Source organism: Leptidea sinapis, chromosome Z (assembly GCF_905404315.1).
Source record: "Leptidea sinapis chromosome Z, ilLepSina1.1, whole genome shotgun sequence".
NCBI classification, from domain to species: Eukaryota; Metazoa; Arthropoda; class Insecta; order Lepidoptera; family Pieridae; genus Leptidea; species Leptidea sinapis.
The window spans coordinates 13,785,971-13,803,937 of NC_066312.1; the positions used below are offsets into that span (position 1 = coordinate 13,785,971).

A 17,967-nucleotide genomic window follows, 5' to 3' on the forward strand; every position below is an offset into this window, starting at 1 on the left:
TCTACAGATAGCAAGGGATATACCGAAACGGACAGTGTTACTGAAAATACTCCTACGTAAGCAAACGTAAGTTTATGTCCGCTACCTACCCTTAAACTTGTTTTTGTAGTTTGATAGCTCAGCTACCTATATACGTACTTGTTTATTAGAAATTATTACATTTCAAATTACATTCACTACATCAACGCCTTTTTTACATCATTTCCTAAAATATACTACCTCGATCATCCCCCAACAGACAGCATCAATATTTCGTCGTTTCTGTACGTTAATCTATGTCCGCACTCGAGACTCGTACTAAACTAAATTTCAATTTTTACGTAGGCAGTCCCGCAATTCAAGTCAATTATTATGTTGTATTTTCATCCTCTGATAGTAATCGAGTAATAATTAATTTTGTGTAACACATAATACAAGAACATCAATTCCAAGCTGTAGTTTTTTTGAGAAAATCTCTAAGTATCACCAAGGCACCAGTGGGCGGCTCCGTTGCGCAGGATGCCGGGTATATTGGTACCACAACGGCACCTATTTTTTCCGTGAAGCAGTAGGTAATGTGTAAGCATTAATGTGTGTCAGTCTGAAGGGCGCCGTAGCTAGTGAAATTATTGGGCAAATGAGACTTAACATCTTATCGTCTCAGAATTTTTGGGTTTTTCAAGAGTTCTTAGCAGCACTGCATTGTAATGGGCTGGGCGTATCAACTACCATCAGCTGAACGTCCTGCTCGTCTCGTCCCTTATTGTCATAAAAACCAACAATTCCTGTTTTGCTTATTTATAACTCTTGCTGTGAGTGGACTAGAAGGAATTGAATGGTTACAACTAAATACTTATGAACTCGTTGGCTATTGTAGATTATAAATTATAATTAAGAGTGGATATGATGAACAAGAAAATAAAACATTCACGAAAAATTATAACCAATTTTGTATTAAATAAAGTTACTTATACAATGCATATTAAATTATTATAACAACGTGCATAATATAAAACATAGGTATAGTCTAGTGATTCGTTTATCTATATATGAAGAGGCAATATAATATTTACTATATTAAGTCTTCCCACTGCATCGCTGTAAACGAACATAATTACTGCATTTACATATACTTTTATCAGAGGATTTTATCAACGCTTTACTAAAGCTAGGTACCGTAATAGGGCTAAGAATAAACCTTGTCCACATATAAAAACAACGGTGAACGAATGCTCTTCCTTCTCATTCATAGTTATATATATATATTCATATATGTGCACCCGGCATAAATAGAAGCTTAAATATGGCGCTCTGAGGCTTTTCCTATAAAAATACAATGTGACATTTATAAAATATTTGACAGTAAAACACAATTTTCTTATAAGTACGTGTATAGAAAACATTATTATATATATGAATGTGAAGGCACCAGTATTACTTGTTCCTAATAGGTATTTTGTCATAAAGGAAAATTACATAATATATATTATCATCGATTATCCTTAAGTAAATTTATCTATAAAAGTGTATATTGATCATTTTATAAAACTAGATTCTGGCAAATTGATTGTACCTTAAGCTATTTTAAAAATTAAGGCCACTTCTGATTTGCATGATATCAAAACATCTATCTAACAATTATTAGTATTAAGTATATAAATCTGCTCAAATGACAGAATATACCCTTTTCCTGTTAGCTATCGCGTAAATGCGTGTTTCCTCATTAAACTCATTCTTATAAGCATATTATTATAATATACTTAAGTATAATTTCGCGTAATTATGTTGAATAGATAATTTTCTTTTATATTAGGACTATTGATACTGCTACCTATACTTAAATTATATTCTATATAGGAATTTTAAAATGCGTAATAAATTCATAAATGAAAATACTTAAAGCAAATTTTATCATAAGTTTAACGGTAATATAATTAATATTAAACCGATCTTTTAAGTACCAGGATAAAATAGTTTTGGCAAAAATACGTACCAAAGTTATATCTGTAACATATTATGTTCATCGCAAAGTAATTTTGGTAGTTTTCCAATTATAGCAACGCTTCGCACCATCGAGAACTCTCAAAAGTACTGCTTTCGCGTGATGCGTGCAATAGATAGACCAACTCAGTGGCAGAAAAAATAACAAGTGTTTTTTCTATTACTCCATTGATCGAAATTTTATTTATTATCGTTAGTAATATTGTTTAATGTTGAAAAATTTTTTTAAATCTTTCGTTACGTAGTTTTTTGGAAATAATAGGAAAGAAAGTTAATACAGACTTTGTTATTCACAATAAATGTAAGTATGGATGAAGGTACAAGCATTGACTATTTTTTTATATTCCTCATTTAAAATGTGAATACAATTTCATGAACTCTAAAGTATAATAAAATTTATTTTAAATATAGTTTTGTCAATATTGCAATGGCTTGATCGAATCATTCAATGAAGCAGGCAATAAATGTTTTCGTGGAAATGAACATATGAAAAAGAAGAAGACACCATCTTATTATTTACTTAGGTTGCTAACTCTATGAATATTTTATTTTCAACACACGCACTCTGCTGGTGCATTTGAGAACTAAATCACGTTCCAATAAGGCATCAGCACACATAGGCGGCATTGAGTAGCATTATGCTCTATAATTGGAAAACTACGTTTATTTCCGGTAAACTGAAAGTGTAACCTGTTTATTCGCCTAAATATAAACCAATTATTAATCGTATTAAAGATGGAAGTGCATAAATTTTGTTTTGTATCCATTTTATAAATACGACCAGCATATTCAGTTCCTCAGCACATAACCTTTTGTACATATATTTGGGAATGATTTTGAAATAACCACACATTAAACACACAATTCCTAGTAAACATGCGAATGTAAACTACGCTCAGCGCAACAAAGCGGAATCATGATTTAAAAAGAATAATTGTCATTCAGCTACTAATTATATAAAAGCGCTCATTACATTATAATTACCTCAATATAAATGTTCTAATAAAAACAATTAGCTAATAGTATCAATTATCACACATTAAAATTTAGATTTACATAATTATGAAATTTCCCTCATAATGCTTGTAATAGCATCTATGGTACCAAATACAAGTGCAAACAGACCAAACATTAAGACGAGTACGTTTTTCCAGATTAGATAATTGTAGGGACCAAAGCCGATGTTCCAGTAAGTAATTACTTCTATAAACGCCGGTGCTATTAATCCAAGAATAGAGAAACAGAATGCACCTATGACTCCCATGAATGGTCCAATAGTTGGAACTGCTACAGCCAACATAACACATGCAGTGGCTAAGATAGTCCGTGTAACATAGTCAGCCAAATCTGGTCTCTTAGTGAACTTGTCCTTGATGCCGTTCCACATTATCTCAACGCACACGAAGAACTGTAGTCCGAAGGTGCAGTATACAGCAATCGCTATGCTTATTTTCACAATTTGGGCAAGGCTGCAAAATGAAGAAATTGGTTAATTGGATCCTTTGCACAGGATGCCCGCTAGATTATGGGTACCACAACGGCACCTATTTCTGACGTGAAGCAGTAATGTGTAAGCATTACTGTGTTTCGGTCTGAATGGCGCCGTAGCTGGTGAAATTACTGGGCAAATGAGACTTGACCTCCTATGTCTCAAAGTGACGAGCGCAGTTGTAGTGCCGCTCAGAATTTTTGATGTTTTTCAAGAATCCTGAGCGGCACTGCATTGTAAAGGGCAAAGCGTATCAATTACCATCAGTTGAACGTCCTGCTTATCTCGTCAGTGATGTTAAATAGGCGAAAATATCGAAATATGCTGTAGTAGGCTCTATTGGAATTGGAACGAATGCTTTTATATGATACGCCTTCACAATAAATGTGAAAAAAAAATGAATACAGTGTTGGGACAGCTACAAGGTCACTGAATGGCTCAAGCGGAAGATCGGCGCTGGGCACACATAATATGTGTGTCAGTCGATATGTATATATGCCGAGCTTGTGCCTATTTGCGGCTGATGTTTAACTAGTTTTATTTTATTCTGTTTTTGTTTCATTTTAACTTTAAGTATTACCCTATTTTGTACTAAGCGGTTTTATTAAATACTCACATTTCATAAACCATTGGGTCACCAGGCCGTGGTTTTAAATTGAGAGTGATCGAGTCTTCCACGGCTTCCCCAAATCCTAAGTAGCCAAAGAAACCCAGAAGTATGTAGACCAAAGTCACTCCAGACATTCCTCTGTTCAATACACCACAGAAACCAAGCATCGAGCGAGGTGTCTTCATGGAATTTTCCAGCGGCATAACAACACCAATTGCCTCCATAGCAAATATAGTCAGCGAAAAGAATTCGGGCCATTCCCTTGGTGGTTTAATCATAGATACTTTGCTTAAGTCCAAATTTGCAGTCACCAAGAAGAATATTGTTATTCCGAGACCAAGCCCCATAAACAAATTAGCTATCATAGATACAGGGGCGAGATATTTCAAATTTCGAATCCAAACCATAAATATTATTGGTGGGAGCAGTATTAAAATAACTATACGGATCTCGATACTATTGCTCTCTGGCAAATAGTGTTGTACCACCTGTAAAATATAAATAAGGTCTTATTACATTGAGTGGATTATTTCAATAATAGTTTAGGGCCTCTTTCACCTCTCTCAAGAAAAGTATCAAGTGGGTTAATTATTCGATAGTAACCCGTTAATTAACATGCTAAGTTAACACAGTTTAAATAACACTAATCATAAACTAACCCGTAACTTGTCGCATCGTCTGAGAATTAACTTCACTTTAAAGTGTACTAATTTGTATAAAATTATTGTTTTTTGTGACATTTTAAGATGAAAAAAAATGGGTTTGATTTGATTGAGAGAGAACTCATGGATGAGTTGTGTGGATTGAATTATTTAACAACAAATATTTAAATGATAATTATTTTATGCATACATAATCATAAAAACATAAAAAGCCTTAAAAATAAACTTGGTATAAAGTTATACCTGAGAATAAACCAAGAACATGCAAAATGTTGACTATATCGCTGACAATATAACACTGCATAAATAAACACTGGAAACATATTTATAAACATTTTGCATATTCTTGCTTCATCTCAGGTATAAAATTTTATAAAGTTTATTAGTAAGGCCGAAAATACTATTCTATTTCCAATAATTTAATCGAGTGTTATTTAATGTAATACTAATATTAACTAATCAACGCTTTACTTGGAAATAGTGAACGAAGCCCTTATTTTATTAACTCTACAACATAACAAATTCAAATATCTTATTTATTCCGCAAGTAAACATATTTAACAACGAAATTCTATATGGAATAAAAGTTTATACGCAGTTGTGGGTTAACTGATGATAAGTGCCCTTACAACACTTTAAATCAAAGCGTTGCCGGCCTCAAAGGAAACTGTGCATGCTAAGGTACCCATGATAATTGGTAATATAAACCTTGATACGCTGCAGAAGGAAGCGGCTTGTTTTGTATACTAGGCAGACTAAAGGCAAACACATCCTGGTGTTTTTTTTGGAAGAAGACAAACTACTTACGAGTCAATTGGAAGTTAGTATTTACCGCAGTTCAACTCTCTTGTAACACCAGAGGAATCACAGTTTTTAGGTAGAAAGTGAGTAAGTAGAGAAGACGCTTTTAGACAATAATCACAACGCAATGCCAGGGCAATACCAGGGTATAGAGCTGCTTTTATAGCACAAGATAAACAATAAATAGGTTGAATGCATAGATTTTGAGCTATAGTTTGGAAAGTAGCCAATAAATTATATTTATAATTTCATTTAATATATATAGCGATAAGGAATTTGATGTTACATACCTGTAATATATTTTTAGCAATCAGTACAGTGTATACGGAGCAAGTACCAAAGTACGTCATAAAGAGACTGACAAGAATAAATATCCTGAAAATAAAAGAGAATTATTAAAATACATGGAATACGTCATTAAAAATAACATCATAGCAGTAGGTACAGAACGTTTAAGGGACAGGGCATCATTTATTTTTAAAAAGAAGAAAATCTCAAATCTTTAATTTTTCTATACCAATCTATTACTCGAGGATCACATCGATACAAAAGAATAAGTCTTTTCATTTCAGGGTTTCGTTTTCAAACGGTAATCAACCCTCTAACTAAGACTCTAAATGACTTTTTTTATCTTCCTTAGAGTACCTACATGTTTCCCTCCAGGAACGGCTTAACCTTTCACCTTACAATGAAAGGTTCTAGTTACTCAATTACTTGCTACTTCTTCCTCTCCCCGATAGCTCCTACTGGACTTTACTTTTTGTTACAATTAAATTTAAAACTTTAGATTTGTTTAAAACATTAATTACGTACATTACATAGATAACTTGAGTGTATGTTCTAGAATTCCTTCTTGGTCACATGCAGCGTATAAATCAATATTTTTTAGGGTATGTTCCGATATGCACTGCGACCACTGTACAGTGTGATGTCAATTTAGTACACTGTGAAGCCGTTCCTTTAAAGCCATTTATACTTTTTACTATTTAAAGCGGAACGCAATCCTGTATACTGTCAGCCGCATTTTTTGACGCAGCATTCAAATGAGTGTATTAAAGTTTTCTAGTTCATTAAAAAAACATACCGTCAAATTAAAAATATTTTAATTAATATTTTAGGCACTCGAGTGGTTTTGACTGATCACAGCTTACAGTAGAATATGGCGACGATTTATGACGTCCCTAGGGTACTGCGGCAGTATACTGGCAGTCCATAACGGAACGAATTTTTCTACACTGTGCAGTGCTCGCAGTGCATATCGGAACATACCCTTAATCACGACAATCTCACTTGATGTTGGTGACACACATATGTCTACTGTGGTGACACCCTTCCGTCGTAAATAATTATCATTACTAAGGCGCCAGGGGTTATACCATCTAATCAATTCTAAGACGTAATTCGAACAGTATCTAAATATTTTATAGAACAGGAGAACAAAACGCCCATAGGAGTTAACTGAACAATCTCATCAGCATTCAAAAATTTTGAATCTTAGTAGGATTTTAGAAATCACATTGATTAGTATGTGTATTCGGAATGTTCCATCGATTCGAAACTTTTTTGAAACGCCAGTCTCTTTTTTGATGGAATTGCATTGTAATTAAATTAATTCATTAAATAGATTTGGGTTGCTCGCTGTAAATATTAATATCTAGAATGGTACCATTTATGAAGCCTTTTATGTTAGGAGTGCCACAGAAATATTTTCAACAATTCTTTAGAAATACATAACAAAAGACTACAACGTGACTTGCCGAGTTGTACGACACAACCAGTTTAATTTTGTTAATTTTCACAACACTGACTGCGAGAGTTTAAGACGCAAGCTACTTCTTCTACGTCACGCACACTAAATTAATAAACCTGGCCTGTTTGCATCAGTTGTCTAGTAGCAAGAAGCTCTATCTAGACGTATAAATTATGTACAAAATTTACACATATTTAATTTTATAATATTTTATTGAAATGTACCTAAATGTATTCGCCCATCTTCTCCCCCACTGCGGTCCATTTTCTAGAGACGCTTCGGCTACCTCTGGAAAACTCATAGTGCACTTTTTTGTTTTTTTGTAAAGCACATGCGCACACTTAATCTGAAAAATATATTACACCAATTACATTCTATTATTAAATTATAAAAGTTTTAACAAATCGCAAATAGCCAAAAGAAGGGAGCAGTAGAACAAAGAATAGTGTGACAACTACGTGCGCGATCGTCGCACGGGGTAACAGAAGTTTCACGCGATCCCCTTCCCCGCACCACCACCCGCTACCCGCTGACTTCTTTAGCACCCCGTCCCACCACCGTCTGTCACCCCGTGGGACGGTCGCGCACGAATTTATCGAACTACAACTATATATATATTATGTAGTGTTTATTGGGATTTCCCTTACCACAACTATTTTCGAAGCAAAAGAGCAAAAGATTCTTATATTTCGCAAAATTCACAGGATTGAAAGTTGTAGTACTTGCATATCCGAAACCGGATTTTAGAGGTGATCGATGCCAGCGTAATTACACGCACATGAATAGGAAAGGTGTTACATTACCATTTACGTCGTTTTGGATGCCACTCAGATTATGCTGTCACTGTTAAAAACGAAAATATGATCTGAGTGGCAATTAACCGTAACGATAAATTATATTAATATGTATTTAGAACAGGCTCAGAATCTTTTCGCAATAATGTCTGCGTGACGTCATTTGAAGTGTTTGCCTGGATGTGGACGTCACTATACTTAGTCTGTCTGGCCATAAATACTGTTACAATTTAAAAAAAACAAAATATTATTAGTATTAATTTGTAATCTGATATTGTTATATAATTGTTCACTGAGTTTTCTCATTGAGGCACCAATACTGAACACTGTGACCAGAACCGAATCACTGTGATTGCATTACACAAAGTAGGTATAGAGCCAAATGCAATTTTTAAAACTCTCCGTACGCTTGGTATTAGTAAAATGTTTGTGTACCGGGCTGTTAATAGGTACAAAGAGACCTCCTCTGTTTGTGACAGGAAAAGATCTGGCCGTCCACGTAGTGTTCGTACGAAAAAGGTGGTCAAAGCAGTAAGGGAAAGAAATCGAAGAAATCCTGTCCAAAAGCAAAAGATTTTACATTAGGAGATGTAAAATCTTTATATAGCACCTAAAACTATGTCGCGTATTTTAAAAAATGACTTAAGATTTGCAGCCTATAAGAGACGTACTGGTCATTTCTTGAAAAAAGAATAGGGTAATAAAATCAAAACAACTACTGAAGCGGTACGCAAAGGGAGGTCACAGAAATTTTCTGAGCGGGGTGCCTTTAAGCCCCTCGACTCTATGCAAATGGGGTCCCAATATGAACCCCTTGAGGATTCTTCAGACGATTTGGGACGTGCTTTCAGTACAATATAACACCGGCTGAGCAAGGGTAGCTTGCCTTTTTCCGTTTGCTTTAACTTCCACATTCCATGGGTGGTGAGAACGTGCGTCTAAGCACAGGCAATGGGCACAATAGATCTGCAAATTTAAGTGCTACAATCCCCAAATATAACGAAATAATAATTCCAATAAGACTAAAAACCGTATTCCATCTTTGACATTGGGAAGAAATAATCAACATCGTTACGTAGTTATTTAGGTATTAATAAGTATTAGCATTATAACTGTTTAATATTATCAACATAACATAACGTCTTGTAAGCACAGCACTAGTTTAAACTATAGTTCTAATATAGATCCTGGCAAAGATTCAACATTCGCGTCCTATGGAACAGGAAAGTGTTCGCACGGCACCTATAGGTACTTGAACCGCTAATACAATATAGAAATAGTAATATATTCGCAAAATGGCATTGTTATCGCAAGTGTTTATTTATATAATAGGAATTAGGGGACAATATAGCGTAGCACGCAAATTATTACAAAACAACTAACATATTGTGACTTCGTGTAACTTTTAGAAGTACCTAGTTGTGTGGTGGAGAGTACCACGAACATATTAATTATTTCTGCCATGAAACAAACCCAAAAACCAAACAAAATACAGCAAACTTTTAGAACATTTAAGTGATAAAAAGGAGCAGATATTATGTTCTGTGTTCCATTTTAATGTATTGTAATATAATTCCCCTTCCTAAATGTCACGGTGACATAGCAAAATCTACATTGTCTTTGAATCATTATTATTCTTGATAATGTTATGTGTGTACATAAGCGAATTTTGTACAAACTGAGATAATCATAATGTTAGCACGAGGAACAAACTTAAACTTGTTATGCCTACTACTCGGTTAAGTCGAGTTAGTAAGTCTTTTGTTGGGAGATGTACATGCATTTACAACATGATACCACAAAATGTACAGAAATGTGTAACGAAATTCAAAAGGATTATTAACTGATGTTTATTTATTGTGGAATGGAGCAACCGCCCTCAGGCTATTGAAATGATAAATGTAACGAAATTTTAATGTTTAAAAGAAGCCTACTGAGTTTCTTCACAGGTCTGAGGCAAAATTTTTTGAATCGGTGGTAATTTTAGACGTTAAATATTTTTTATGACAATTAGGGACGAGACGAGCAGGATATTCAGGTGATGGTCATTGATACCGCCTGCTCATTACAATGCACTGCTGCTCAGGATTCTTAAAAAAAACAAATATTCTGAGCGGCACTACCATGTCTCTCGTCACCTTGAGACATAAGTTGTCAAGGTTCATTTGCCCAGTATTTTTCAATAATCCTGACCGGCACTGCCCATTACAAGGCCAGGGCGTATCAATTACTATCAGCTGAACGTCCTGTTCATCTCGCCCCTTATTTGCATTAAAATAAATATGAAAAGAAACAAATTAATCAGGCCATTTGAAATTAGTGTTTTTACATTCTTATATAATCGTTGGAATATTTTTTTCATTATATATTAAGGTGGAGCAATAGCAGATGGATAAGGAACATCAAATTAATTTCACAATAGAAATGTGTTATTTTATTGTACAATCCCCGCACGTTGAGATATGGACAGGTAACTTACTAAGTGACGTCAGTTTCATGTGTAGAACTTAAAAAAATCTTGTTAAAAAAATAGCGTTTGCAAACTAACCGATCATTTCCAACGCGCAGGGATCTTGAATAATATTTTGACTACTTACAAGAACATAGGCGCAGTGTGTGCATACGACGGCCACTAGTATTGTGAAGAATATTCCAGAAACGAGTCCAGCACATTTGAATGCTTTAGGCATTGCCAAAATACCAGTACCGAGAGAAGCTTTCAGGAGATGTGTAAGAGTATCCATATTCCTGTAAAATAAACAGGTGTTGAGTCCAATACAAATAAAAAACAATATAACCAACTAATATATATTGCGATAATCATAAAGGTTTCAAGCAATCACTTTCTATAAACATATATAGACATATTATCATTCGCAGTCTGATAGCGAAACGGCAAATGTGTGCTTACGGCCGTTCCCAATATACTATCTGCATATAGAGATAAATTACTACCTTCTACTGTCAGTAATTAGCTGTCAAAAATCTGAAGCTGTCCTAATATACCCGATAAGTCATTCTTATCGCCTTATATCGGGACGCGTGAATTGCAATTTCCAATACAAACTTCTATCGCTGGTCAACTATGCGTTGTTCCATTGACAGACAGCGTGTACGGATAAGGTGAGTTACCGTCGATAAGTTTATTGGGACAGAAAAGTCAACAATAGTTACGATTTTTATCTCAGTAAGAGATACTGTATATTGGGAACGGCCGAAGGCAAAGTAAAGTAATATCAACTTATCTGTAAAGTGGCTAAAATAAGAACTACGATCGCCATGTTGTAATGTCATTCGACTGTCAGTGTCACTTTCGAGTATTCCGTGGGTTTCATAGCGATACTTCTGAATTTTAAGCGTTAAATATGCCCCGACTTTTGTGCACATTTGAATTAATTACCAACACTGGAACGACGACGGCGACACCCATCAGTCCACAGATAAGTTGGTGACACTGTAAGCACACTATTCTACATAGTCGTGTGTCAACTGTCACTATTCAAATCAAATCTGAACTGTGTAAATGTTTTACATTGCTGCTTATTCCCTAAGAATATTTTGAACAACTGGAGTAAATGCGGCAATGTATAGATTTAGCAGTCGAAGGTTATTATGGTGTAATTAGAGCCATGTTCCATATTTCGGCTTTGTTTTTATAAGATGTGATATGTCTGTATATATAGGTAGAACGTCATTGGCTTCAAACATAATAATAACATTACGAAAGTTATGCTTCAGTTACTTAGCTAAGAAAAATTTACGAAATACTCACGAGGTCGGATTTTCCACTTGTCTCTCTGCAAAGGGATCAAAGTCACCTGATTCTGCATCTTTCGCCAAACTGTATCTATAATGCAATATATTACTTATATTATACAACGGTTGGCTCAGTTGGAAAGAGCGCTCGGATGGAACTCGACAGGTCGCCGGTTCGAGTCCCGCATCGTTTATAAATATCGGTTACAAATATAATTTGTGTAATTAATCCCAGATGTTAGGGATATCGCTTTAAATTAACAAAAATTTTAAGGACTTGTATTTCCAATTACGTATAATATTTATGCGGGAAATTTGGTGTATCTGTCACTAAAATAGATCGCTATGAAAAATGAATGAAAATATAATATAATGCAGTGTGTTACTGATGTGAGGACAAGAGGCCATACTATAGTACGAAGCCAAGTTGGATATACATTTCACCGGAGTATATATATAGTATATACGGCTTAACTGCTGACTAAGCATTTACAAGTTTATATGTATAGGCATTTTATAGGCAAGGGAAGGTTTTAGCTATTAGGTGGTTCAGTTACCTATATTTTCTATGTCGGGTTTGCACCTAGGTCATTTTGAAACGACTAACCGACAAAAGAACCGCTTTTTTTTGGGCAATATCTAATCTATCTAAAGCAACAACATAGGTCTAAAATTATCGTGTCATATTGTTAGTTGCCATAGTCCTCCGAAACGGCTTGATCGGTTTTTATGAAATTTCATATATCTATTTGGTTCTTTATGTCACCAATCTTTTTTTCTTTGCATTTTTTTATTAATGTATTTTATATATACTGCGGAACGAAATACACGCCTATGCGACATGGAAGTTGGTACCATACATATTTTAGATGTAACATTTCAATGAAAGAAGACTATCTAATATTTAAAATTCTCATGTCGCGGTGTTTGTAGTTAAACTCCTTCGAAACGGCTTGACCGATTTTCATGAAATTTTGAGTGCATATTTGAGTAGGTCTGAGAATCGGACAACATCTATTTTTGATCCCCCTAAATGTTAAGGGTGGTCCACGCCAAATTTTTTTTTTATTTTTTTTTATTATTTGTTTGATTATGAGTCAGCATTAAAAATACGTACAACTTCTCCCATCTACGATCAACAGTTACTTTTTTTAATATCGGCAATACAACGTTTGCTGGGTCAGCTAGTTTTAATATAAAAAATAATTTAAACTGCATTGATATATTTTAAATAATTGCCTGATTGCACCGGGAATCGAATATGATAATGTCAGTTGTATGTACTTATGGCAATGTCAGATTTTCATTTTTGTGGACAAAATTTAACATTTGATATTAAAATTCATGGTTTTTCTTTAATTTCAGATGCTATGTTATGTAGCAAAAAATAAGCCTTATGATGGAGCCTTTCGATCGGTATGATAATTATTAATTGTATATATATTCTTTTCTCGTATTCTATTCTATAATAATAATATCTAAGGGTATTCTTCTTCAGGTGTAGTGGGCTCGATTCCCGGTTCAATCATGCAATTATATAAATATGTTTTTGAAATTAAAATAAAGTATTCTTTCAGTAAAATGTTACATCTACAATATTTACGATACTTTCCCTCCAAGTGGCATAGCCGTGGGCCGCCATGTATATAAAGGTATTATGCAAGAAATTGGAAAAAAGGGTTATTGTAAATGGTATTTAATGCCTTGATTGAATTGTAGAAGAAGCCTTTAAGAAGGCAAGTGAAATGCTGTTAGTTACTTGGAAATTTTAGAAAAAAATACAACATTGTTAAGCGTAGATTCATATTATGTACTTACTTCCTTACTTCCTTTTCTTTGGACTTCTCATCCTGCGGAAGGAACGTTTGAAGTTCCTGGGGAGGTGGCGCAACGCCATTGGAGTCCTAAAACAAACAGATTAATTAATAATTGCTGACAAATAAGAGTATAAATTGTATATAGTGGATTTCAGAGAGAAAATTAAGATAAAATAATGTTACGTTAACTTTCCAATTCATCGTGCGACTGGAAGGTCACGCAACCACACTCGTTGTTTAAATTACAAAGATTTTTCTTGTGTAAATTCAGTAAACATAAAATATCTCTAAGCAAACTTTACTTTTAAGGAGAAATTTCAATCTTTCAAGTTCATTACAAAAAAAAAAAATTGTGTGCAGTGTTCCTCCGGTCAAAGCTGTGTTAGTTTTGCCCCCAGCAGATGTGCCTATACTGTTGAGTTCTAGTCTGCTGACTGAGGTCTTAGGTCATTTAGACATGTAGATAGCTGTGAAAACAGAGGTTGACAGTCAACCTCTAGTTTGAGCAATGCACTCACACTAACACAAAGTGACATACAATTCGCGAGTGTAAAACATAGCTTGTCACGCACATTAAAGTAATATACCTGGCCTGTTTTCGGTCTGTATCGGTTGTCTAGCAGCAAGAGGATCGATGTAGACGTATAAATTATCTTAGATTGGTCTAATTCAGGCACACAAATCATTCTAGATGATAGAGTCACTGTTATAAGACTGAAGTTGTATAATATGAAGTTCGCACATGATAATTCACCACACAATCTCCACCGGACTGACGGCCTCATCACTAGACAATGGCGAGGTATCTCTTAGAAACCGACTGAAAACTAAATTCAAATTGCGAAGGCGTAGCCTGAACTCCAGAGGACTCAGAGGCAGTTACAATGCTTCTAAAATCGATAAAACTGTATCTATAGAACCGTAGAGCTAACAGTACTGAACAAATGGTTTGCACCAGTGGGAGGCTCCTTTACACAGGATGCCGGCTAGATTATGGGTGCCACAACGGTGCCTATTTCTGTCGTGAAGCAGTCATGTGTAAGTATTACTGTGTTTCAGTCTGAAGGGCGCCGTAGCTAGTGAAATTACTGGGCAAATGAGACTTAACATCTTATGTCTATATCAAGGTGACGAGCACAGTTGTATCGGTGCCGAATCAGAATTTTTGGAGTTCTTCAAGAATCCTGAGCGGCACTGCATTGTAATGGGCAGGGCGTATCAATTACCATCAGCTGAACGTCCTGCTCGTCTCGTTCCTTATTTTCATAAAAAAAAAACAAACCGAAAATCATCAAGTGAACTAACATAAATCCGTCACATACAAAAAAATAAAATAAAAAAGAAATGGTTACTTACATTAGCCATTGTAGACTCAAATTATTGACTATCTGAAACAATAGAAAATATACTTAATATATTTAAAATAGAGCCTAGTTATTACTTAATATTTACTATCGTTTTTCCACCGTGCAGTTACTTGTACTAATTTTGAATAAGGCTACTTCTTCGTGAAAGTTACGATGGCTACTGGTTTAAAGGCTTTGATGTATTCTCTTATATACCGTAGAATTACCATCGATAAAAAACGTATATCTTGAATCTCAGATTTGGGATTTGAATAGTAACCAAATATGATAGACAAAGATCAAGGATTTGTCGTGTCTCGTTGAATCTATTACTAGCATAATGCTTGAATTTTTATTATTATTCAAATGTCCACACGAGGTTGAATAAATTTTCACTTTACAAAAAGATTTGCCTATCATTTCGCGCCTGTCGATATTATGTCTAAGATTTTATTATTCCTATGTATATAACTATATATAGCAGATATACAATACAGTATACAGTTATATCTGTTTTATCCATATGATTAAACTGTTCAGCGGTTATATCAGCACTCTCTACTCATATACTCGTTGATACTTACCCCCTTATTCATAATAGTCTGCTAACCTAAAGCATTGCTAATTCTCACTCTGTCTTCTTCTATTGACCTAAGACAGAATGAGAAAAAACACTCCTAAGGCTGTATTAAGTTAGCGGACCGTTATGAATAAGGGGGTTAATGAATAACTTTTGCTGTAAGGCTTGGCGAGCACTACGATAAAAAATCGTTGCGAAGATATATAGTTAGTTTGGAAACAACAGAAATCCGCGCACTTAGAAAATAAATCGTTTGCGGTTTAATATTGTAGATGGGAAATCTTACGTATATTTTCTACCCTATGAAGCAATGCCGACCATTGCGAATATAATGGCTATTTTCTTTTATAAATCCATGTTTCGATGAACACGAAAGACGGGGGCTTTCGTAGTAGTACGACTAAAACTGTCTTTTGGCATCCAGTATTTCTCAGGCCACACACAATTGTAATGTACCGTAGCAATTATTGTCGTTTGCGATTTTATATAGCACTTTAAAAATGGCAACGAATAAATTTCGTAGTGCACGCATAGCCTAATACAATTTTGTATTTTGAAGTACCCACATCAACCGGTAACGTTCGAAGGTATGTTTAAATAATTATAGTTGGAACTTTGGAAATTAAAATAACGCTCACAAATTGATGCACTACCTGGTGCAAAACAAAAGGCTATTTTATTATACACAGGACTCAAAGCGTTCAAAAGCTTTTCAAAAGCAAAACCAGTGACTATGTACGTTTGTTATTGAAGTACAGTTATCGTCCTATTTACTATTGTTATTAGATTAGTATGCAGACGTGTTTTCAATCTTTTCTACTGAGAATACTAATGTTACTACCTGATGGCATACCTAGGATTGGAATGACTTTTGAATAGCTCCTACTTCACTTGTATTTTTATGCCATCGATTTCTTGACAGCTTAAAGCCAACCCGTCATATTTTTCATACAAACGCTAGTACGTGATAGTAAAGTTTTAAAGCAAGTTTCTTAATTTTTTTTTACTGATAGGTATCTTTTGCATTGTATCTAGGTTTCTATTGAAGCAAAAAAACAAATTTCAAGAAACAAATTCAGCATAACACTCCAGATATCTGCTTTTTTTGCACACATTTTACCCGAACTTTGTCCATTCATAATATACTCATAAGTTAAAAAAGTAAAAAGAACATTGCGATAGAAACATCGCGCATGTGTTGGAGATTCTATATGATATCCATTTATTTCACAAATTTGTGAGGATTACTCTAAAACACAAGAAATTCCTAGAAGTAGTTTTATGGAATTTGTGCACACAATTTTTCGTTCATTGTTGTCGCTTTCTCTTGCTTGTCGTTAAGGGACGGTATGCGTTGGAAGACACAACATGCTTTTCGATTATTATGTTCGCGTTGGCAGGACCGGGTAGGGCCCTCCTAAGTAAGATCACCGGGCAGAAAAAAGAGTAAGGAAGTCTCCTTAGTTCAGTTCATCTACTACACTTTTATTTTTAATATCTAAAGTAAAATAACATCGTAAAACAGTTGCACAGTTTTGCTACCGCCCGTGTCTATTATGAGCTCAACCCAATCATAAACTTCTATGTGATTTATGTTTAATCTTTAGCACATAGTACTTTATTAAAATATTGATTAATTAAATAATAGCTATCAAAGATAATATAACTGTTTACTACCAATGGATTAAGGCAATGACGCTCTATATACATATAAGGACATATCAATCGCAGTCTAATAGTAGAATGGCAAAAGTGTGCTTAAAGACAATGTAAGCACACTTTTCTCCTAAGTCATATGTCAAATGCGTCTATCTACAGATATAGCAGACAATGCTTATTATGGTGTAAATTGTGGCATGTTCCGGCTTTGTTTTATACGACGTGATTTGTCTCTCTCTTGGCATCTTTTTCAAATCATACTATATAGATATACAGACTACTTAAGTCCATGTAAATTGAGACGAAACCAAAGGAGAATGATCACGATTTCACCTTAATTGACCGTAATGCTCTGTAATGCAAAACAAACCAACATTATAATCTTTGTAATCTACACAAGCGCGAGTTATAACGAAGAAAACTCGAAACACATCGCTGCAGACCGATTTTCATTTTTAAAATAGAGTCTTTGAGGTTCTGCCACAAACAGGATTACAGACTGACTCGTAGCTATGACAGAATTCTATACCAATCTTCTAATATATAAAATTCTCGTGTCATGGTGTTAAACTTTGAACTCCTCCGAAACGGCTTGACCGATTCTCATGAAATTTTGAGTGCATATTGGGTAGGTCTGAGAATCGGTCAACATCTATTTTTCATCACCCTAAATGTTAAGGGTGGTCCACACGATTTTTTTTTAAATTTGTTTGATTATGAGTC

General features: G+C 34.6%; 1 protein-coding gene across 1 annotated transcript in view; it reads right to left on the bottom strand.

Annotated features, from left to right (window-relative positions):
- Positions 1–911: 911 nt before the first annotated feature.
- LOC126978555 (proton-coupled amino acid transporter-like protein pathetic) overlaps positions 912–17,967 on the bottom strand; it is a 51,162-nt gene continuing 34,106 nt past the window's right edge. The window contains exons 2-9 of the mRNA XM_050827499.1: positions 15,016–15,047; positions 13,661–13,746; positions 11,859–11,933; positions 10,684–10,834; positions 7,517–7,638; positions 5,833–5,917; positions 4,086–4,567; positions 912–3,449 (exon numbers count right to left, since the gene is read on the bottom strand). Of these exons, the coding sequence (XP_050683456.1) occupies positions 3,041–3,449; positions 4,086–4,567; positions 5,833–5,917; positions 7,517–7,638; positions 10,684–10,834; positions 11,859–11,933; positions 13,661–13,746; positions 15,016–15,024 (1,419 nt within the window). The 5' untranslated portion in view covers positions 15,025–15,047 and the 3' untranslated portion in view covers positions 912–3,040. The remainder of the gene's footprint in view (positions 3,450–4,085; positions 4,568–5,832; positions 5,918–7,516; positions 7,639–10,683; positions 10,835–11,858; positions 11,934–13,660; positions 13,747–15,015; positions 15,048–17,967) is intronic.